This window comes from Pipistrellus kuhlii, unplaced genomic scaffold, assembly GCF_014108245.1.
Source record: "Pipistrellus kuhlii isolate mPipKuh1 unplaced genomic scaffold, mPipKuh1.p scaffold_m20_p_22, whole genome shotgun sequence".
Taxonomy (NCBI): domain Eukaryota; kingdom Metazoa; phylum Chordata; class Mammalia; order Chiroptera; family Vespertilionidae; genus Pipistrellus; species Pipistrellus kuhlii.
The window spans coordinates 9,108,364-9,132,063 of NW_023425521.1; the positions used below are offsets into that span (position 1 = coordinate 9,108,364).

Genomic DNA, 23,700 nt, shown 5'->3' on the forward strand with positions numbered 1-23,700 from the left:
TAGGAATTGACCCACCTCTCTGTTCATATCTCTATGGCATAGGTGAAAATTCTACTGAAATCTTCATTGGGACTTTTGGTTTTGGTTTCAACTGTGGATTGATAATGTTCAGTCATTAGCTGGTTAATTTTTTAAATGGCTGAACATGAATTAATGGCCAACTGCAAAAGCCAACATGCACATGGCACTTACTGTTTGCCTGGCACCGTTCTAAGTGCTATAAGCATACCTTAACTCACTTACTCCTCACAGAACCACCACAGGTAGATGTTGTTGGTCACAGAGGGGCAAATCTGAGATGCAGAGAGGAACTACCTCAGTGTCAGTCAATAACATGAAAGAGCCAGGATGCACACCCAGGAACCTGGGCTCTGAATCTTAGATACCACACTTTAGTGCCAGAATGAATTACTAACAAATTCACACACACACACACACACACACACACACACACACGCACCAGAGGGTCCTCCCAAAAAATACGATAGCTTTTCATGAGAAAGGATACATAAAAATGGCTGAGTATATGAGAAGACATTAATAAAGACACAAGAAGGTCAAGTGATTTGCTTGAGATTACTCAACGAAGTAGGCAGGAAAAGATCCAATAGCACGTTCCTAAGTATATTCTTGCCATTCTGGTTTTAGTCTCCAACTGACAAAACACCCACTTCCAGCTGCAATTTCTGGACTCTGAATAACTACCAACTGGAAGTTAGGTTGGTGGAACCAGGAACCAGAGATGGATGTGCTCAGAACAGAAGGGCACAATTCCCTATGCAACAAGCATGGCGTAATTGGCCAAGCTTTCTGTCACCTGTCCTACTAAAGGCTTAAGGTATAATGAGTGAATAGGCGAAGGAAAGATAAACATGGCTTACCACTCCACCCACTGAAGTCTCTCAGGCACTCCTCCCAGCTCACCATGGCCTGGTGCAGCAGAGAATTCTCCACCCACTAACGTGAATTGTTTGTGGGAGGAATTTTGTTCCACGCTCACGGATGTTCTTCTTGCCTATGACAACCTCAGGCATCAATAATTAAAATTTGCCCACATTTCCTTCACTGAGAATGGAGAGCCTATTTCATGTTCAGAAATGACCTAATGTTTCATCTTTGACATTTCAGAATAATTTTCAAAGATTTCTATTTAATTCCAGAATCAAAAAGGAAAGGGGAGAACAACCAATTCATTATGCCCTTGCCTTTTCCTGTCCCTTTATCTGAGGGTGGTCTGTTTGCTGAAAATGTAGGGAGAAACAATAATTATTTGTTGGGAGGCTGGATCCAGACTCTGAATTACAAAGCATGATTTACAGTCTGGGAGGGTAACGGTGTGTCCACCTGTAGATTTGATCTTCTTTACAGAAGATGGACGAGAAGGGGGATTTTTTTGGAGTTTAGTTTGTCTTATGCTGCACCCAATAACTCAAAGCTAGTCAGAGTATTTTCCTGAGTCAGGAGCCTTGAAATGAAAATGCCATAACTGTCGGTGAGACCGATGAGCAAGATCAATACAAATTGCCACAGCTGGGGAGGTGAGGGGAACATTAATTTAGCATTCTGTGTCTGCAAAAGACTGCGTTTTCCAACACTAGACTAATGCACAACGTGGGGGGATTTAGTGATAAGTGTTGGAATTCCTGGGGTTGACGGGGTGCAGGAAGCCTTGTGGTTTTGTCTGTTGCTGAGCATATGGCCTAGCAAATCATACTAACACCAGCACCTAAACCATGAGGCAGGACTTAAATCACCCTTCTAGACCAGGTTTCTCACAAGCCATTTATATTGTTTCCATCATTACTTTGGTGGTTGGAAGTGTGGCGAAGTACACAAGCTATCGAATGGCTGCATAGCTTTTACTGCATCTGCAAGGCTGTGTTAAGACAGTCTGACATTGCAGGAATCATGGTTTGTCTGCGCATAGATTTATACCGACTTCTTTATAGCAGACTGACAAGCAGGGGACTTTTAAAAAGACCAGTCTGTCTTATGTTACACCCAGTAATTCAGAATATTAAACTGAGGTCTGACTTATTCGATCCCAACACAGTATCTAAACTTCCTTTCCATTGTCCAGTGTACGATTAACTCAAGGAATGTTTTTTCCTCACCCACCTCCAAAGTAGTTCAGACAACAAATAGCACGACATTCATGTAGCTTCGAACATGAACTGTTGACTGGTCATCAAATTGCAGTACTTAAGGGCCAGAAATGCAGCCTCTTCATAATGTTCTACCAGACAGACCAGTAGATGTGCATTCTTCTTATAATGTTCTGCAAGTACGACTCATCACTTTGCTATCATTTCTACATTGATAAGCCAGTCCATCAAAATCTCACTGGTGAAAGGGCCTATTGAGCATCATGGTGGATTGCTCCCAAGTTATTGATGGCGGTGGCTTGTTCCCTCTGCTTAGCAAAAATACTAGGCTACTGCCGAAACCGGTTTGGCTCAGTGGATAGAGCGTCAGCCTGAGGACTGAAGGGTCCCAGGTTCAATTCTGGTCAAGGGCATGTACCTTGGTTGCGGGCACATCCCCAGTGGGGGGTGTGCAGGAGGCAGCTGATGATGTTGCTCTCTCATCGATGTTTTTAACTCTCTTTCTCCCTTCCTCTCTAAAAAATCAATAAAATATATATTTTAAAAAATACTAGGCTACTGATACTCAAACTCCTTTCATTTTCCATAGAGTAGTAGTGAGGAGGATCTTCAAGCCCAACCGGGATTATCTGCCAAGAGTTCTTCGATGAACTATGATTCCAGACTTCCGGCAATTGACCAGACATCCGTCAAGCAGAAACATAAAAGTACCATGACTGCAAGGCAACCAGGGAAAGTGGGCTCCAGCAAACCCTCTCCGGGTGAGTAGCCACTTTATATTCAGATTCACAGACTCTAACATCCCAGCGTGAAAGGTAATGACAGCTATCAAACGGGTGATGTTGACTGCATCCAAGTGGTTTCCAGGTGGCCAATGCAGGTTTTTGAGGGTCCGATGATCTTATTATGCAAATGGTCAAATCCATTTTGGGGGAATATCAGGTCAAGGAGGCATGGACTATGCAGAATAACTGTCTCCACTGCCCGCATTTTCTGCCCAGTCACTGACTTGGTGTGGCACTCGCCGGAATTGCTGCCTTTTCATCTTTTTCACCCTCGGGGCGTGTGTGTGCGGAGGGGGGGGGGGGTCAGGAAATAAAGGCATTTGGCCCCAGGTATCAAGTTTTATGACTCCAGCAACAGCATGAAGAGAAGCTTTCACAGGCATCTGAATGGCATAATTTATAGCCAAGAATGAGTAATAAAGGCCTCCGCTTCTGAGGTTGTCCTCTCTGGGAGAGAAGGGGCTTGATAAATCCTCCCTTTTGTGCAATTTGGTAAATAATTCACTCTTTAGCTGCCTTTGAAGCGAAGGCCAGTCCTCTGCTTGAGGCAGGAGTGATTTAATCATATCCAGAAAGGGGATGAATCCAACTGAATATTTAGAATCCCTCTGGCTCATCCCCATCAGAGCCAACATCTGTGGGACAAAGTCGATTCCTCTGGGAACTGGCGTGGACGTGGGGTAACTGGGAAGAAAGTCCGCCGTCTGCTCGCAGTGCCATGGAAATGACCCAGATTAGCTGCCGAAGGACTCCCAAATAGCGTGTGATCCACTTACATCCAAGCCACAACTATTATACCTTCTAATCCTGAATAGCTCTTGTCATACAACCATCCATCCAGTGAAGTCTTAACGTATGCTCAAGAAAATGGCAGCTGTCAGATTAACCGCCCACACTTTGTTGCTTTTAATGAACTTATGAAATGATGTCCTTTCAAGCAAAGCCCCCAACGCTTTTTTTTCTTAGGGGGACACATCATCATAGTTAATATCTCACTTGGAAGACTTTTCGTAGGAACTGGTTTCTTGATTCCATTCTTTAAGAATGAAATAAGACAGGTAGGACCGTTCCCCAAATATTTCAAAATACATGTTGTAACTTGTTGAATTGAAGATGTTTTTAATAAGGGGGAAAATGAATTTAAATTTATTTTTATTTTTTTAATATATTTTATTGATTTTTCACAGAGAGGAAGAGAGAGGGATAGAGAGTTAAAAACATCGATGAGAGAGAATCATCGATCAGCTGCTCTTGCACACCCTCCACCAGGGATGTGCCCACAACCAAGGTACATGCCCTTGCCCGGAATCGAACCCGGGACCTTTCAGTCCACAGGCTGATGCTCTATCCACTGAGCCAAACAGGTCCCAGCTGAATTTAAATTTAAATTTAAATAACACAACTCCATACACTTGATATAATTTTTTTTATTTTTCTTGCTAAAGCTGGGTAGCTGCTGCGTGGTGTGCTTTGTCATCTTCTGAGAAATATTATTAAAATGAACAGTGCAGGCTCACTCAGTGATTTTAGCGTGTCTGATTAATACAGATGTAAATTCTCCATATGGAACTTACAAAACTGACAAAAAGGATGAGTTAATTCACTTTACGTTCTATAAAACATTGAATTTGAAGAACTGCTAGAGTGCAAAGCACCAAGGTTTAGGCAAGAGAGTCAAGTTGGCAGAAAGACATCAATTTCATCAAATGAGGGGTGTTACTTATAATAAAAATCTGTTAAAAACTACCACCCTGCTAGGCCAGTTTGGCTCAGTGGTTGAGCATCGACCTATGAACTAGATAGTCATGGTTCGATTCCTAGTCAGGACACATGCCTGGCTTGTGGGCTTGGTCCCTGGTGTGGGGCCTGCAGGAGGCAGCCAATCGATGATTCTTTCCCATCATTGATGTTTCTATCTTTCCCTCTCCTTTCCTCTCTGAAATCAATACAAATATATTTTTAAATTAAAATAAAAACTACCACCTTTATTATCATATTATGTCGTAGATTATGTCCCAAACCCATGCAACCATGAGCTGGACCATGGCCTGGCTGTGGGCATAGCAGCCCTGGTGACATGAGAGTTGCTATAGAAACCAAATTTGTTGTGCAACAAACTAGGCTGGTCATGAAGTTGGCTGAAAGCAAAGCCTTGGTGTGTTAAGATCTGTTCTATTTACAAGTGTAGACTCACCCCTTAAGGAGCCCCTCAGAGTTCCTTAATTAGCAGAGCAAAATGGGAGCCCAGAGACATGGCAGGAATTTAAGCTGTCTCTTTAGGAACAGGAGAATTGACTGATGGGGACTACTCAGAAAATTCAGATAAATGCCCTATTATAGAAAATAAAGGATTTGGGCCCTGGATTATCTGGACACATTGATCTAATTCGCCAGGTATATTTATGGTTTCCTGCTTTTCTTTGCCTCTGTAGAGAAATTATTTTCCTAAAGCATTTTGGGGTAAATCCAAAGTTGGCAGAGAGTCACCAAAACTTCTTCCCATGTCAGACCTCGAATTCTTGCAAAACTGAAGCATCAAACACAGTTAAATCCCTTTGCAACATTTGCCTCATAGGTTAGCCTTCCAGATGGTTTAATGCCAGACCTCTACCAAATAAAATAATGTAGCTAGGACAACAAGTGTTGGCGAGGATGTGGAGAAAAGAGAACTTTGTGCACTGCTGGTGGGAATGCAGCATGATGTAGCCGCTGTGGAAAACTGCACAGTCACCTCAAAAGATTAAAGATAGAACTGCTTTATGACCTAGCGATTCATCTTCTGGAGATTTATCTGAAGAAACCTGAAACACGAATTCAAAAGAATGTGTGTACCCCTATGTTCACTGCAGCGTTATTTACGACAGCCAAGATTTGGAAGCAGCCCAAGTGTCCATCAGGAGATGAGTGGCTAAGAAAGCTGTGGTACATTTGCACAATGGCATACTACTCTGCTGTAAAAAGGAAGAAAAGCTTACCCTTTGGGACAGCATGGATGGACCTGGAGAACATTACGCTAAGTGAACTAAACCAGGCAGAGAAAGACAAGAATCATATGATTTCATTCGTATGTGGAATTTAATGAACCAACTGAACTATCAAGCAAAATAGACTCATAAATAGAAAACAGGCAGACAGACCTGGTATATGTGTTGAGGAGGGGGTTCTTGGGAGTGGTGATGGAGAGGTTGAGCAAAAAAGAAAGAAAAAAAAAAGAGAGAAACTCACAGACATGGACAACAGTGAGGTGATTGTGGGGTAGGAGGTGTAAGAGGAGATAAATGGTGATGGAAAAAATTAAATTACATTTTAAAAAATATTGTATCTGGGGAATGTGACTTCCATGCAAATGTATGTATGCAATGATGAGCCACGTCATAAAAAAAGATTTTCCTTTTATGTGAACTGCCATCTAGGACCCCTAAAACGGCTGTTTACAGTAGAGGAACAATCCGTGCTCGATACGAATAGATTTATAACTGAGAAGGCGTCAGATGTTCATCATTCTTCCCACTATTAGAAAGAATTCACACATTTTAAATTAAGTCCATATATTCCCTGGAACAGTTTCTAAATGACTTAGTTGGCTTTGCTTCTCCTTACTATCTTTCTCCACCCGGGATGTGCAGGATATGGGTGGGCACGTGCTTTGGAGTCAAAATGCTTGGATTAGCATCTGGGCCCCACTGTTTACTTGCTGTGTACCTTTGGGAAAGTAACTTCTTGTGCCTCAGTTTCCTCATCTGTAAAATGTGGGGGTCGGGGGTCAAAGCAGATCTCATCTGCTAGGATTTCTGTGAGGAGTAAATGATAAAACTATGCTCAGCTGTAGAATACTGCCTGATACCATAGGCCCTTGATATGTTAATAGCATCATGCATCTAGCACATAAGAGCTGCGTTTAATGAGGAGAATGAACTAGAAACGCTTTTATCTTTGTCTTAATGTTGTCCCCCTCCCCCTCCAATCATTTTTTTCCCTTTGCCAAAAATCAGTTATATTTTTTAAATGCTAACATAAATACAGGTCCAGACACTTTTACTACACCCCGAATTTCCAGAGCAAAACATCAAACGGAGAGAGATGAATGATTAGAAAGCAGTTACCAAGCCAGAGATTGGCTTTATCTCCCCAAAAACATGGAAGAGCCAGGCAGACTCACGACCCAGATGTGTAACTGATTCAGAAATCCGGTCTCATGACCAAGGTGGATACAGGGTGAGAAATGAGCCTGGCAGCGTCCCGTATTCCTCTTTCGGAATTCTGGATGGATCTGTAGGGAGCAGAATGGCCAGCAGGCCTGACGAGGACAAGGGGGGGGACAGGGAAGGGCAGGGAGCCACAGCCGCCTCTGGTTCCCGGACTCCTTCCTGCTCCCCAACCCCAGCCTGCGTTGGAAAGGAGCTACCTCTCCCTCCCAGGACACACAGGGGCATCCAGAGGCCGTTGTGCTGTGGGGCTCTGGCTTCTGGAGTCCTAGCGCCCTCTGCCCCAGTGCCAGGCACATGGGAAGTGAGGGTGCTCTGTCCTTGCACCTAGAGCTTGGGCATCGCCCCCTGGTTATGTGCCAGGGAAGCGGATCTGGATGGAGGCCTGGAGCCTGCTTCCAGAATCTTGCCCTTTAAAACAAAGCCAAGCATTCTGAAATTATCCTCACTTATTATTGAGTTCAATGTTAGTCATTACCAGACTCAGATTTGTAGGAGTGGCAGAACCTATTCAGCCTAATAGTGGCTTATCGTGAAGATGTGTTCTTGTAAAACTAAGAAAAAGCAGTGGATTCAATCTTTGAAGATAAACATCTAAAATTATCATGGTCTCTTTTGAATTGGGGAATATCTATTTGAAGAGGAGCTTGGAAGAGAAATCTGAGGCAAATTCCAAATCTTCAAAACCTACCTTGCAAATGAATCTTTTTAAAAATATATATATATTTTATTGATTTTTTTACAGAGAGGAAGAGAGAGGGATAGAGAGTTAGAAACATCCATGAAAGAGAATCATCGATCGGCTGCCTCTTGCATGCCCCCTACTGGGGATGTGCCCGCAACCAAGGTACATGCCCCTGACCGGAATCGAACCCGGGACCCTTCAGTCCGCAGACCGACACTCTACCACTGAGCCAAACTGGTTTTGGTGCAAATGAATCTTAAAGACTTTCTCTGAAAGGCCACAGCTAATGGATTTCCAGGCAACCTGCTGGTGTCCAACAACTTTAAAAAAGAAAAAAAGAAAAAAATATATATATATATTGATTTTCAAAGAAGGGAGAGGGAGAGGGAGAGGGACAGGAAGAAGGAGAGGGACAGGGACAAGAAGAGGGAGAAGGAGAGGGAGAGCAACATCAATGATGAGAATGATCCACTGCCTCCTGCATACCCGCCCCCCGCCCCCCCCACTGGGGATCTAGCTTGAAACCCAGGCGTGTGCCCTGACTGGAATCGGACCATGACCTCTTGGTTTATAGGCCGATGCTCAATCACTGAGCCATGATGGCTGAGCTGTCCAACAATTTTCCAAATTACCTGCCCAAGTTAGAAAACAACCAGCATAAGGGAATGCTGCCATTTTTACACAGATCATCATCACCATCATAATTGTCAGCCCTTTTATGCTAATGCGTCCAAGACAGAGGGGCTCAGGGGTGTCACAGAGCAGAATTTGAAGACCTGGCTCAGAATCCTAATCCACCGCTTTATAGCCTGTAAATGTGAACTGGCAACTTCTCCAAACTGTTTCCTCATCAGCAAAAGGGAGTTCTTACCTGCCTCACCAGGCAGACAGGAGCACTGAAATCCTGGGTATAGGCTAGGCCTTGGGTAAAGGTTATTTCCCAACCCCCCTCTGCTTATGAAGCCTGCCCAACACCGTATGCTACTCTCGGGTTAGCCTCTTAATAAGAGAAATTGTAGTTTGAGATGTAAGAGAGACTATAACTTGATTATAAAATCTTTTCATTATTTGATTATCAAGGAAGACGTCCATTTATCCAGTCCCTATGGGATGCTAGTAAATACATTCAACTGCCCCCACCGTCCTGGGTATATGATGTCAGGGTGAACTGGTTTTCTCACCCGTCACTCACCCATTCACTTCATTCATTCATTCACTGCGTGCTTACCTGCCAGCCACTGCATGGGTCCCGGGGATATGGAAATAAAACACACAGGGCCTGTCCTCCAGGGCTCACAGCCTACATGCCCTGACCACAGTCATTGCTAAGAGCGTTGAGCGGGGTGAGAACCCTGAGGGACAGGGGGTTTAGCCAGAGGAGCAAGGCAAGAAAGATGTGCCAGCTGGATATGCTGAGTGTGCCAAGGCATAGAGGGGAGAGAGCAGAAAAGAGGGGAAGCGAGAGACATCAGACAGACATCAAGGAATTACAAATCAGCTAGGGCCTCAAGTCTCCAAGTGTCCCCAGACTAGGAGGCGTCACCCGAGAGCCTGTTAGAAATACAGACCTTGTCCGAACCTAAGCTTACTGAGTCAGACCTGCCTCTAACAAGCTCCCTGCACATTCGAGCTTGAAAAGCTCTGGCTTAGGGTCAGGCTGCCAATTAGGATGTGCAGAGTATGAAGTTGACACCCTGTGGAAGGCAAGGACGAGGTCCCCCAGGGCCTTGAACGTCACCCTGAAGGCAATAGAGCATCCATCATGGACAGAGGCTGGGCAGGAAGTGACTGGAGGAGACCGGCCTTTTTTAAAGCTGAGCGTGGCTGTAGCACTGGCTGGGAAGGCGAGGACAGCCAGACTCAGGCAGGGATCAGAGAAGCAGTAGCTGCCGTGGACCCGGAGAGAGATGAGAAGGGCTTGACCAGGAGCGGAGGCAGAGGGGATAAAGAAGAGGGCCCGAGCTTGAGGATATGTGGCAGGAAGTACACCTGACGGAACTCAGTGACTACTGGGTGTGGACATGAGGAAAAAGAAAGAATCAAAGAAACCTTGGAGTCCTGGCCCAGAAAACGAGGCCAGAGGCGGTTGCCTTTGCCAAAGCTGAGGAAGTGGGAGGAGGGTGTCGCCTCGGAGGGCCAGGCAGGAGGGCCAGGAGGAGATGCCAGGAAGCCCCCAGGTACCCAGGCTGAGGCTCAGCACAGATCCCGGCCGCCAGGAGGAATCCAAGGGCCCACAGTGAGCAAGAGGCCGCCGCAACCACAAGCCTCTCCCTGTGAGAGTGGACGGAGTGAGAAGAGAGATGAGGAAGGAATCTTGGGGGCTGAGAACAGTGAAGGGGGAAATGCGTGAAGACAACTCCGGAGAAACGATCTGAGGAGGAGGAGCCACTCCCTCAGGAGCCAAGAGAGGCGTTTGGGAAGGAGGAAGTGGATGGCAGCGTCAGGTGCTGCAGAAGATTCCAGAAACTCGGGACGAGACCCCTGCCTCACAGGGCCAGGCACGCCTCTGAGACTCCGCGGACTCAGGCCCAGACCCCAGGGTAAAGCGACGGTCACAACACAGAGAGTCGTGATGTTTTTGCTGGTGGAGGGTCTTGCTTTTCGTTTGTAAACAAACAAACAAACAAACAAACAACACACAACACCTGTGAAGCATTGAGAAAAGCCCAGAAAAACAAGGCATGCCTTTTAGTGGTTTTCAACCGAGGTGGTTACAATGATGCTGGAACTGATTTCAGCCGTAGCATCTCCTAAACTTCTCTGATGTTAAGAATCGCCAGGCAGGTCCCTAATTAAAATACTCGTCCCTGGTCCCCATCCCTGACCCAGCGCGGCAGAACCTCCAGAAAAGGGGCCTGCAGAGCAGGGCTTGTAACAGGCGCTACAGCTCATTCTCGTCAGAGAGGTTTGGGCACCTGTCCCAGATTCTTGCTTCTCAAGCGTCCAAGTTCACCAGAAACACCAGCGACCTTGATAAACCGCAGGTTCTGAGTCAGTGGGTTCGGGTGGGCCGCGTCCCCGCATGTCTCGGAAGCTCCCAGAATATGTCCAAGTGTGTCCCCCCCCCCCCCCCCACCCCTTGGAGGAGCAAGGCTAGAGAGGGCGCCTGTCTCTCTTTGCAGACGAGGAAACGGGTTCAGGAAGGTAAGCCGCCGATCCAAGGTGCCCCAGCTGGCTGGTGGCAGAGCTGAGAGATGTGTCATGCCTGAGGGGGCCTCTCTGGTCGTGACTTCTCCTCCAGGTGCCCCCATCCCGCCCTCAGCGAGGTTGGCAGGCTGACTGCGGGGTTAGCGAACAAATCAGTAGCTTCACTTGGTCTCCTCCCCCGTCGACCTGCTCTCCCCACCTCGGCCCTCTCCCCTCCCACGACCCCACCGGGGTCTCTCTCGGCTTCTCCCTCTTTCCCCGCGCTCCCCCTCTGCCGCAGAAAGGCCAGACTGAGGCCTGCCCACCGCCTCCGACCGGGGGCAGCTGGAGGGCCGAGGGAAGAGCCTCGCCTAGGAGAGATCCTGCCGGCCACCATATGCTGCTGCCGGAACAGCTCGTTAGCCGGCCTGTGGGAGCTGCGAGGGACCCAGAGCTTCTGCGCAGGAACGTAGTGGGGGGAGAACCTTCCAGCATCTGTCAGGGATGCCAGAGCCTGTTGGCTGGGGGAAGGTGTGTTCCCGGTGAGCTCTTCAGTGACCTTGCCGTCCCAGCCAGCTAGGTGCCTCCTGCCTGCCCCACGACCCCTGGAGAGGTCACCCCCAAAAGAACCATTTTTGAGTTTCATGTCCAGACTTTTTTTTTTATGTCCTTTCCCGCCGTGAGTGCCGCTTCCTGACTGCTCTTTTTCTTTTGTGCAGGTGACAGCAGAGAGCACCCCCTGTTCTGGGTTGAACATTCCCCTTACTGCTCCGTCTTTGCTTTCTCTCCCGCCCTGCAGCCCAATACCAGTTACTGCTGCCTCCTCCTGCCGCTCGTGCCCCCCGCCTCCCAGGAGGCCCAGGGCCCGTCCCCCCACCTCCCTCGAGTGTCCTTCCCCCACTTTGCGGGCACCCCGGACTCCCTGAGCCCCGTGCCCCAGTCACCAGCAGCCCTGTGCTATTTCCCCATCTCCACGCCCGCCCCCTCGGAGATCCCCGTGGTGTGCCTGCCGGGCCCCCAGAGGCCCAGCAAACTTTACCTCCTGTGGTAAGGGGCCCAGCCAGGCACACAGCATGGCGGCGGCGGGCAGAGGGTGACAGCAGGCTCCCAGAGGACAGGTGGACGGGAGGGGGCCCAGAGGGCCAGGCCAAGACCGACCAGATCCAGGAGATTGTGCAGGGGAGGAGCAGGAAGAGGAGACAGCGGCTGCCACGTCAACCCTCCTCTAGCGCTAAGGAGTGAACCACCAATAAAACCCGTCATCTCTCCAGGCTCATGTGGTTTCCTCCCTCCCGTGTCCAGCACCGTCGGGAACGCCGCCACCGGAAAGCGACGGGCTCTCTCTCGCGTCTGATCGGCCCCTGGGCTGTGCCCACGCCCGGCGGCCCCCAGAGAGGCGCCGGGGCCGGGGCCTTGGAGAAACACACGCTGGAGCCGAAACCCCTTCGCTCCACACTGAAGAGGGACAAATCAAAGGGCTCAGTCGCTGTTTACATTCCCTTCTCTGCCTACTTATTAGGCCCTGCATTTCCCCAAATCAAAAATCCCACCTCCCGTGCTCCAAAATAAAACCTATTTATGGTCCCTAATTAGGCTTTAATGAAGATCTCCCCTGGGTGCGAGAGGCAGCACACACTTGCAACGCCCCCAGAGGTGCGGCTGTTTGTGACGGTACAGAAGGCTGCCCGTTACAGTAGGCAGGCACCAGCGCTGGCAATTAGCTGTCATTCTCCCCACCCTCTGAAGGAAGCAAGGACATTGTTCTAAAAGGCATCTTTTGGCCGGGATCTTGGCACCTCCTAGGCACGAGGCATCAGAGTCAAGGTAGAAAGAGCAAGGGGTCAAAGTTCAGGAATTGTATTGTTTGGTTTCTCATACTTTTCAACTTTGTCTACCAAAACCTTTATTATGGCCCAGACGGTGTGGCTCATGTGACCCATGAACCCGGAGGTGACAGAACGATTTTGGTCAAGGCACGTGCCCAGGTTGCAGGCTCGATCCTGGAGCGGGGGGGAGGGGCAATGCAGGAGGCAGTGGACCAATGATTCTCTCTCATCATTGATGTTTCTACCCTTCTCCCCTTCCTCTCTCTGAAATCAATAATAATAATAATAATAATAATAATAATAATTAAAAAAAAAAAAAAACATGGCAAGTGATGGGAGGCACTGAGCAATTTTTAGATGCAATGGCCCCGATTTCCAGTCATTGGGAACTTGTATAACCAGGAGGTTTCTACCTTTGTTTCCTTTCCTGGTGCAATGAAGAACTTTTAACCAACAACTGCATTGTCAAGAGCCCTGAGGCAAGACACCTCTGATCTCAACAGCTGCTGGGTGTCCTTGCTCCTGGAGGCGGCACTTTGCTCAGATCCCAACACAGAGTTCGGGTTTTACATTGTCCAAGGCAAACCACCGCCTTCCCAGAGTTCCCTGATGGATGTTCATTTCAGGATGTTCATGGTGACGGAGCTCCTGACACCGACACCCTCCCTTCTATGTCAGGCAGAGGCAGTTATAGTTTGTCTTCCCGTGTACGTGTGACTTGGTCTTCCTCAGATGACTCTGTGTATGGTGCCACGGGGAGCAACCTCCTGAGAGAGGCCCCAAAGGGCTGACATTGGGGTGACTTTGGGGAGTGGGCGGGGTGATTAAGGACTGGAGTCCAGGTACATAGAAATCTGTGCAATCTAGGTCACCCCATTTACGCCTGCAACTGCACATGGAGAAGGAATATTTCACACGAGTTTGCTTTCCATAGAACCTGAACGGCTCCACGGGGAAGGAGTCAGTGGTGCCAGCCAAATTAGATTACCATCTTTAAAGGTCATGGCCAACATGTCTCCCTCATCTCTGTGAACCCTCAAATTATGGCATAGCAAAGGCACGCAGGTATCTGTTGAACAAATTATTATTATCATCATAATAAATAAATAAAAAAAGAAGTTGCTATTTGCCTTTTGGATTTTGTAAAAGGATTGGGGGAGAGTCAGGAAGGAAGGTTACTGAATAAGTTATTCTCGGCCTGTGGAGCCTGCATGGCAATGAGTTTCTGGTCCAATTCAGTTCTCTCGTGGGAGTGACTTCAGACTTCCAATTATTATCACTATTTATAGTAGAAGCAGCAGCTACCATTTTTAGCAGCTCATATGCACCAGACACCGGGTTAGACCATGTTACATGCATTATTGCTAACTCGGCAAGAGAGGCGTGTTCCCATCACGCAGCTGCAGATACTGAGGCGGGAATTCCTGCCTGAGCCACCAGTGCTGCTTTCCTGGCCGCCAGCCCCCCGTGAGACAGTCTCTGGTCGCTCAGCTTTATTGCTTTAGCCTGCTGGAAACTTGATTAGCGGAGACGCGGTAATGGAAATCATTTAAAAGGACGGATGCTTTGAAGAAGGCACTTATTTAAATAAGAAAATAAAATGACTTATTACCTTAAGCCATCTTGGGTGTTTTGCAGAAGGGGGAAAAAATGGTTCTACTTTTGGAAATCGCCATAGTTTCAGCTGGAGGCAACTTCTCCAGCCATGCAAACCACACCAGTTTTATGTGTCCTGCGAGGTGGAGGGGAGTGGGTGGCCACACACCAGCCGCCTAAAGAAGGGCTCCGTCCTTACGGACCTTACAGTCTCGCTGGAGAGAGAAGGCACGCGCGACAGGCGATTTTAGAACACTTAGATGCTAAAGGCCATAGGAGCCTGTGAGTTCTCAGCAAAGCAGAGTTTGAGCAGACGTGGTGGATGTGAAATTGGAAACAGACCTTGAGGGACCTGTTGGCTGGCAGGCCCTCTGAGAGAGAGGATCACCCCCCCTGAGGGTGTGAGGGGATGTGGATGGGGGGTGGCGGGGTTGGGGGAGGAAGGGGGACCTGGGGGAGGGTGATGTTCTGCTGCCTGGCTGGCCGAGAAGGCAATGTGAATATTCTGCTGGGACTCCTGCTGGAAATCAAAGTAAATGCTCGTGCCCAGGACCTTTGGGCCAGGTCCCAGATATGCACTGGAGTTGGCCTGAGCCCCAAGCCTGCCCCTTCCCTGGTCCCCACTTTGTTTCTTTCGTTTCTTCCGCATCAAATAAGAATCCCGCCGCTTCCCCGCACCCTGTCCATGTGGTGAGAGGGAGGAGCAGCTGTGGACTTCTGAGGGCCGGGGAGGGATGCACCCTCGAAGAGAAGCCTCTGGATTGGAGGGAGGTGCAGAGAAAGGACCTCTCACATTGTCTGTGCTGGGTCCCTTCCTGGAAAGCCCTCGATCCCGCTCTGTGGCCCTCCTCCTCCCATTCTCCTCGTGGTCAGTGAAAGTGTGTCCAAGTCACCACTCTCCACCCTCCACAGAGTATATTCTCGTTTTCTGGAGAATCCTCTCCTCCCTGGTCATGCCCACGGCCTCTCTGAGCTCCGCCCACTTGCTGTAAGCTTCCCTCTGCCAGCAGCTTCCCTGTGGGGCCTGGTCCTGCCCCCGTGGGGCCTGTCACGAGAAGCAGGCAGTATCCAACTGTTGGGCTGCCAAGCAGAGCTTCATTCCTTCCCTGACTCTGAATGAAAAGTATTCACGCAGACACAGCTCACCCTGGAACGTCAATCCAGCTGTCCTCACGTGCCAAAAGGCTGCTCTCGCGCGCACACCCTGGGGGACCCTTCCCAGCTTCACCCCTGTTGCTTACTGGCCACGGCTATTTATGAAACTTCTGAACGGTCCAGAAGGGGATGAGCCAGGAAAATTCTCTTGGAAGGATTTAGTCCCGATACTCACACTTTTAACTACTTGTGAACTCAAGAGCTCGGAGAGATGCCTGGAAAATACCGAGACTCCCAAGCTCACAGGCACTAGCGCTTGATAGCAGGGAAGAAGGAACATGAGATTATTCAGACCAATTAGCAAACTCATTCAAGATGGGAATTTAAAATGTATATTCATGCCCGGCTGGTGTGGCTCAGTGATGGAGCGTCGACCTTTGAGCCAAGGGGTCACAGTTCAGTTCCTGGTCAGGGCACATGCCTCGGTTGCGAGCTCAATCCCCAGTGTGGGATGTACAGGAGGCAGCTGGTCAATGATTCTCATCGTTGATGTTTCTAGCTCTTGCTCCCTCTCCCTTTCTCTCTAAAATCAATAATGTGTGTGTGTGTGTGTGTGTGTGTGTGTGTATTTTTATTGGGCATTCAGTCCATGTAAGCACTCCAGCTATTGTCTTCCTGAGAGTGTGTCATCCCAGCACAGTGGCAGGGACCACAAAGGCAAGACTAAGAGTATATGGTCCCCAGATGCTCGGGATCCTTCTAGAAGGCCATGTTACCTGCCAATAAACAATCTGGGGGTATGGACATGCAGGTACGAAAAGGCTGTGACTCGAACTTGGATGGCACAGAAGGAGCAGGGCCTTTGTGCCTCCGACTGTACAGAGCTTTGGACAGTGTTAACAACAGGCCCATCCCAGCATCACTGAACTGGAAGCTAGAAGCCCCTTAGCAAAGGAAAGGACATTGCAGGTGTCACAGGTGCTCGCTCACTCATGGTGAAAACAGCAGGGAAGTAGGTATATCATTTCCGTGGAACAGGTGGGGAAACTGAGGCTTCGAGAAGTGCTTTGCCCACGCCCATGCGGCTACAAGAGTGAGGGGCCAGGCTTCTCCTCTGGTCTCCTGGCTCCGTTCTCTTAACTGCCTTCCCTGTTGCGGGCCCTGTGAGCATTCTTTCTTCTTTTTTCTGCGTGAGGATTTTTAGACAGTGGAAGGAAGCGGGAGAGACAGCGAGAGACACATCGATTGGCTGCCTCCCGCTCGGGGATCGAGCCTACAACCGAGGTATGTGCCCTTGACCGGAATCAAACCCAAGGCCCTTCGGTCCGTGGGCCAATTCTTTATCCATGGAGCCAAACCAGCTAGGGCCCTATGAGCATTCTTTATACAGAACGTATTTTCCTGTAAAATATTCATTATGGAAAATTCATTTGCACCTTTCAGCAGCCCCGCCACCACAGATTTTGTCGCGGAAGAGGAGGCCAAACCTGGGAAGAATGACGGTCAGCCCAGACATGCACAGCCCCAGAGGGGCTGCGGAGCGAAGCAGACAGAAGCCACAGCTGCCAGGGAAGGCGCCGGCTCTCTGGGGAGCAGGTAAGGCCCCGTGGCTCATATGTCTTCGTCCTCAGAGAGAAGTGACTTGTACTGTTACCGGATGGATTCTATAGGGTGTTTAGACACTTGTACTTTTATGTAAAGGAGAGTGTACCTTACAATGAAACACAGGTTTCAAAAGCAAGCCATTGGTTCTAGATCCCTTCTCCAAGGGAGGTTGGTGGGGGAAAGCAGGGCGGGGGAGTTTATTATTTTTCTATGTCATCCCTCCATAAGCGTGACTATGCATGGTTTTGAGTGGATGCCTGCCATTAGGCTGCCAGAGAGGGCATCTGCGTGTTGGGTGTTGAGTTCAGGGTAGAAACAGGGGGGAGGGGAGGAATGTCTCACTTGCTCACAATCCCCCCCACCCCTCCAGGAGTGTCTGTGAGTAGCAGACTGCTCACCTCGCACAGAGACCTTTTCCCCTCTGGCCCATGGTGCCAAGATCTTACTGTACGAAATAACATCAAAATGAATGTACGCTTCATTTCAAAATGCTGGCTTGGTAGACACCACCCTTTCAGTCCTGCGCATGCGTGCTAAGGCCTAAGCCATACTGCTCTGCTAACCATGTCGCCCTCTCCAGTGGTGGCAGAAGGACAGGACCTGAGGACCAAGGACAGCCAGCCCTGCCATGGGCTGAGTTACTGTTCCCTTTAAAACAAGGATAATAAAATCTATCTCATTGCATTGCTGTAATAGCTCAAGGAAGTAATGTACTGACCAGCACATGACTATAGTGGGCAGTGAACTAGTGCTGGTTTCTCTCTAGCTACCTCCCCAATAGTCCTTGATGAACTCTCAAATATTATTTAAAAAATGAAGCTCCCCATGCGTGAAACGTTCCTACACCCATGAGGCTCACACAGTCCTCCACCTGCACCCAAAAGACAACTTCCATTATCCTGAGAGATTCATTGAGAATTTGCCCCAATTTTCTCTTCTACCCAGGGCTCCTTATCTTCCCCCAACTATTTCCTCAGTAATCTCTCTTTAGTTCTTTTTTTTTATTTTTTTTTTTTTATTATTATTCTGAAGTGATTTGCAAACATTGGAGAAGGGCCCAGATGTTTGAATTGTATCCGAGAGGTAGTATATAGAAAGCTCTTACAAATCAATAATAATAAAAAAAAAAAAACACACCCAGAATATGAATACCTAATAGAAAAATGGGGTAGAGGCATAGCAGATAATTTCACAGAAGAAAGTAGCTAATAAACATTTGGGGGTAAAAAGCTCAACCTCCCTAAGTTATAAATGTAAGTTTACATGAGAAAAAATTGGCCTACCAAATTTACTAAGGTTTTTTAAGTAATTCTCAACACTTGATAATGACACTAATAACTAACTTTCCAGGCACTATGGTGTCAGATGCTATCTATGCCAAACCTGGTAACATGGCTGTGAGAGATGCTTTCATATCCCACCTGTAGGGTAACTTGGCACAAATTGGAATTTAGCAATGTGTCAAAAGGTAGAAATTTACACCTTTTGATCTTGCAATTCCATTTCCTAGGAATCTATTCTAAGACTATAAGACAGATAGTCAAAGATGCATGGGCAAGGACATTGATCATGGTGTAATTTATGGTAGCAAAAACCTAGAAACAATCTCTATACCCAATGATAGGAGAAGAGTTCAACAAATTTAAATTGCAATACATTTATATACTGTAATGAACTCTTATATCAGAATTAAGATCCTAGTCTTAAAATTGATGGCAGGAGATAATGCTCATAATAAGAGTTTTAGGGAAGAAAAGCAGGACATAAAGTTGCATATAGCCAACTATTCCAATTTTATTTTTTTAAAACAATATTTCTAGATAAGAGAGTCCCAGATGCCTCCATGAATAGGTGGTTCTGGTAGGGGAAATACATAGCAAGGGCTGCAGGTGGGGCCTGGGGTCAGCCAGCTCATAGGTGCTCTACCTAAAGGTGTTAACTCGGGTTCAAATGCTAATGCCAACGCACAATTGCAAGACGAAAACAGCCCAGCGAGCTTTTCTGTTGCCCTGACTGGGAATCGAACCAAGGAGCTTTCGGAGAATGGGACAGTGCTTAACCAACCGAGTCACACCAGCCAGGGCCAGCCCAGGGATCTTGACTTTGTAATCTGACCTGGAATGACAGGGCAGTGGCAATGCCATGTGAGTTTTGGAATTTGGGCAGTTTTTATTTCTCCATCCTCTTCTGTATGTTCCACGTTTTCTACCGTGAATATCGACTACTTTTATAACCAGAGGGAAACAATGAAAAGGATATGGCTGTCAGAACGTAGGAAGCTATTGGCCAAGCACACAAAGAAGTCTAGGGCAGCCGGATGCCGTTTCCGGTTTCCTCTCGTCACACCTAGAACATTCAGTTGCTTCTAGTTGAACTCGTGGAAATGGCAGGCACTCCATTCACTGCTGGAGCCCAGGCAGGGCCTCAGAGAGGCCCAGGCAGCATCTGTGGGGCTGCTCTATGAATAGCACATCCCTGGCATACCACACCGGTGTTGATTCCCAGGCCTTGAACTATGAAATCTGCTCCCTATTTGATAGTCGCAAGAAATAGGATTAAAATAGCATTAATATAGAATGCACGGTCAACCATCTTAAGGGGAAACACACACACACACACACACACACCCGGGAGGCGCTGTGGAAGTTGTAGAGGAAGGCAGTGGTGGTGACAGGAAGGGTGGAGATGCATTTCCTGAGCGGCAGCAGCACTCAGCCTGGGACTCCGCCTGCCCCGGAGGCCAGTGTCACCAGGTGGCAGCTGGTGGCTTCCAGGAAATAAGCTTATGGCTCCTGTTGACTTTCCGGTTTCCGTTTTGCAGAAGCTGCCCCAGCTGATTCTTTCGCCCATTAGGTGTCTCCCAAAGCCTGAACCAAACTGGCTCTGGGCAGGTTCAGAGTGTTCAGGGAGCGACCAGAAGATTCCGGTTCCGGCCTATAGGTACACAGCCAGATGCTCAGGGCACTCTGGCATTGCTGATGTGTCTATTACCGGGGCTTACAAAACCCACGAGGGGCCTGGTAGGAGGGCGTAAATGATTTCCAGAAGAGCCGATGAGTAAAGATTCGCACTGAGGGGCTGAGTGTCCCCTGCAGCTCACAAAAAAAGAGGCTTATGGAACATTAGGACGCTAGAGGCTGGAGCTGGCGCTCCCCTGGGAGGCCTCAATTAAAGCGAGTCAGTATTGACTTGCCCTTCTCTGAGCCAGGCGTGCTCGGAGGATTTGCATTTCACCTGCCTGAGCCGTTATCACGCGGCCTTCCTGAACCTGTCCACGGAGTGCAGTCCCGCCCACTCTACACGGTGAACCGTGAGCCGCTTTAGAAATGGAATGGTAAGGACAGCAGGGCCTTGTCAGATCCTGCAGGCTAGCAGCCAGGGAGCTGAGGGGGAAGGCCAAAGCCAGGAGGGGACAAAGGTAAGTGGGATCACAGAAGTATTTTCAATGTCCTATGCATGTCAAGATGCTAAAAAAAAAAAAAAAAAAAAAAAAGCCCTTAACAACACACACAGCGAATGAGTTATATGGATGCTCATTTTCACAAGGAAATTGGAAGTCCAGCCAGTTTCTTTCTTTTTTTAATACTCCCCCCCCCCTCCCCCAGAGGAAAGGAAAGGGAGAAAGAGAAACATCAATGAGAGAGAATCACTGATTGGCTGCCTCCTGCAACACCCCCCACCCACACACACACACACACACACACACACACACACACACTGGGGACTGAGCCCACAATCCGGGCATATGTCATTACAGGGAATGGAACTGTGACCTCCTGGTTCATAGGTCAACACACAACCACAGAGCCACGCTGGTCTGGTCAGCCAGTTTCTTAAGCATACTGCAAACCATGTATCTTAAGAAAATAAATAGGGTATTGGGCAGGCTTGAGTTAAAATTTTCGCTCCATCACCAACTAGAAGTATGATTTGGGCAAGTTACATGACCTCCCTAAGCCTTGGTACCCTCACTTATAAACTGTAGTACCTGTTTCATAGGATTGTGAACCTAAATATGTACATGTAACACAGTTAACTTGGTGCCTGGCCTGTTTCGTGTACTAGTAAGCTCTCAATCAGTAGGCTTAGTCATTATTTTTATAAGGCAAGTTTTGACCAAATGATTGTTTTGGTAAAATGGTATGTATAGCCAGAGGTCACAAAATGACTAGGGACTAGTGAAAAAGAGGAGGTAATGTGAGCATTATTGATTTTTATTTGCTCTAAATGCAGTCACAGGTCATATATTTAATTGGACACCAGCTTCTAGAGCCTTCTTCCTCCCAATCTGCCAAGGCAGACTGTACTTTTCCTAAGATTGTGTAGAACTGTGTGTGAAGCAGGGGTGTCATAAATGTGTGTTGTATGAATTCAGATCACAAAGCACTGGTAGTTTTTGTAGAAGTCATTCCTGGCGGTTTTCCTTTCCAACAAACACTAGAATAAAAACCGCCCGTGTGAGATTTACACATCGCCAGCCCTGACTGGCTCGGGGCTGGGCAGTCTGCCTGGAGCTTCTGCAGAAAGGATGTGTACCCTCCGGCTCAGCCTGTTTCCCCAGAACCAGCCCGAGTCCCACAGACACACCGAGGAGAAGTCAGAAGCAGTCCGATGAAGCCAGCTCTGGGGCAGAAGTCTCATACCCTCCCGCCATGTTGACCACGTGTCTTTTCCCCTCTAAGCTTGTTTGTTGCCTAAGGGACTCTCACCCTTGGTAGTGGAGGTCCTTTGTCCATGAGCATCTACAGTAAAATGATAAACTTGTCTTTTCTCAATGCAGATGCAGTTCAACGAGAAGGCCCAATGTGGGCAAGTGACTCTAAGCTGAAGAGGCCAATTCTAGAGAGAAGAAACTTGGTCCCATCCTCACAGCCCTTGGCGATGAGCAAGAATACCTCTGAAAGAGCCAGAAAAGGGGACCTGCGTGGCCTTTCCCAGAATGAGCCCCGTCCAGCCCTCTCCCAGGCCTTCCCAGGAATGAACAGCCCTAGAGTGCTGAGTGAGTCCTTGGGGCCACCGCTCTTCACCACCACCATGGGAGGGTCACAAAGGGTGCCGTTTAGGTTCAGAGATGAAGATTTCTATTCCATGCTATCATTAAGTCATGGAGAAGACGATGAAGACACTGAAGAGGAAATCCAGGCAGAGGAAGAGCTTCTGTTGCTTGGTATGCATGCACCCCATTCTCCTTCCAGTCATAAGAGAAGTCAATTTCTTGGAACTCAGGCCAAATTTAAAAATTTTAAAGAAAATCCTGGAAATTGCAGGGCTAATTCTGTAAGAAATGAGTCCAGTCATGGCTCACTAGGAATAAGCAGTGTAAGGGAGCCCGTGAGAGAGCAGTCTTCTGATGGGCAAAGGATGTTCCAAGACCCCAGGCTGCCCGATGGGGAGTCTACTGACGAGAGTGACAGTAGTGACGATGAAAATGAGAAAAAGACGTTTCGCTCACAGGACACCAAATTCAAACCCAACCTAGATGATGACCTCAACCCTGAACATGTATTTAGCGATTCTACTTCTCTGGAAGTCAGGTCTGGCACTCAGGATTGTGAAAGAGAATGGCAACCCCATTTACATAGTTCTAGTACTTCTCTTGATTCTTTTAGTTCTGGTACACCAACAGCTCCAAGATCACCAAGAAATCCATCTTATAACATCCCTGGATCATTAATGCATTCTGCCCCGAGAGAAGACATTCCAGGAGACTTGTCAATGACATCTACTTCCGCTCACAGCTCAGACTCAGATGGAAACTCAAGGTTTCATGCTCGTCAACCACTGTCTCCAATTAGAAACAGGAACTCATTCGCCAGTGTCGAAAACCACAGTTACTTTCCAGGGAACAGTGCACATGAATTTGGTGTCAGGGGAGCAGAAGCTAATCCTTTAACAAGTCAATCTCAGAGGGCTCCCGTGTTTACAGAAGATCTCTTACTGAACTCTCAGAGCAGCATGCCACTGATGGAGCCTTCCGGCTCCTTTCCGCCAGGAATGAACTTACAAGGACACTTGCTTGTGCCCGGGTCCCTGCAAGAAAATATGCCATTTACTTTCTTTGCAGTGTCTGATTTTCCAAATCAAAGTGGTAATGGAGATAGAAGGGCAGTCATTGGTTTCATAGATGAAAAAGAAGCCACTGAAAAAAAGGCAGACCCAGAGAAACTCAAGAAATTGCAAGAAAGGTGAGGACTTTTCATAATTATATATAAATACATATGTTTTTATTCCATGTTTCCTATGCTGAAATAAGCAGTGCTTTTAGTAAAGGGTCATGGGAATTTTAAATAATAGGTAAGCCCTGCCTTGACATTTTAATGACCACTTCTATTGAGAAAGTTGTCTATTTTGTTGCTCTTAAAATATGCGCAGCTATAAAGAAAAGTTTGGTGTTCCAGTTCAATTTCTTCAATATCCCCTATTCGTTTTTTCTCCCCCTTGAATACTGCAATTTTTAAGAAAGGTAAGTTTGCTAGGTATCAGGATTTCTGACTGCTCCATAGGACTAGCATTTCTTACTGGCAACTAGGAAACAACATTTTTTATGAAAAGGTTGCTATCTCCCCAACATCGGCACTTAAAGTTCACCAGCTCTCCCTCATGGGACTTTGCACAAACCCAACCAACAGTTTTAGAATTTGAATCTTCCGAAGTAAAAGGCAGGTCCCCAAT

The 23,700-nt window shown here is 47.8% G+C and overlaps 1 protein-coding gene across 1 annotated transcript in view; it reads left to right on the forward strand.

Annotated features, from left to right (window-relative positions):
• Positions 1-23,700, forward strand: part of MARCHF10 (membrane associated ring-CH-type finger 10) — an 82,299-nt gene that overhangs the window by 30,098 nt on the left and 28,501 nt on the right. The window contains exons 4-7 of the mRNA XM_045586334.1: positions 2,695-2,866; positions 16,867-17,019; positions 20,077-20,085; positions 21,815-23,213. Of these exons, the coding sequence (XP_045442290.1) occupies positions 2,695-2,866; positions 16,867-17,019; positions 20,077-20,085; positions 21,815-23,213 (1,733 nt within the window). The remainder of the gene's footprint in view (positions 1-2,694; positions 2,867-16,866; positions 17,020-20,076; positions 20,086-21,814; positions 23,214-23,700) is intronic.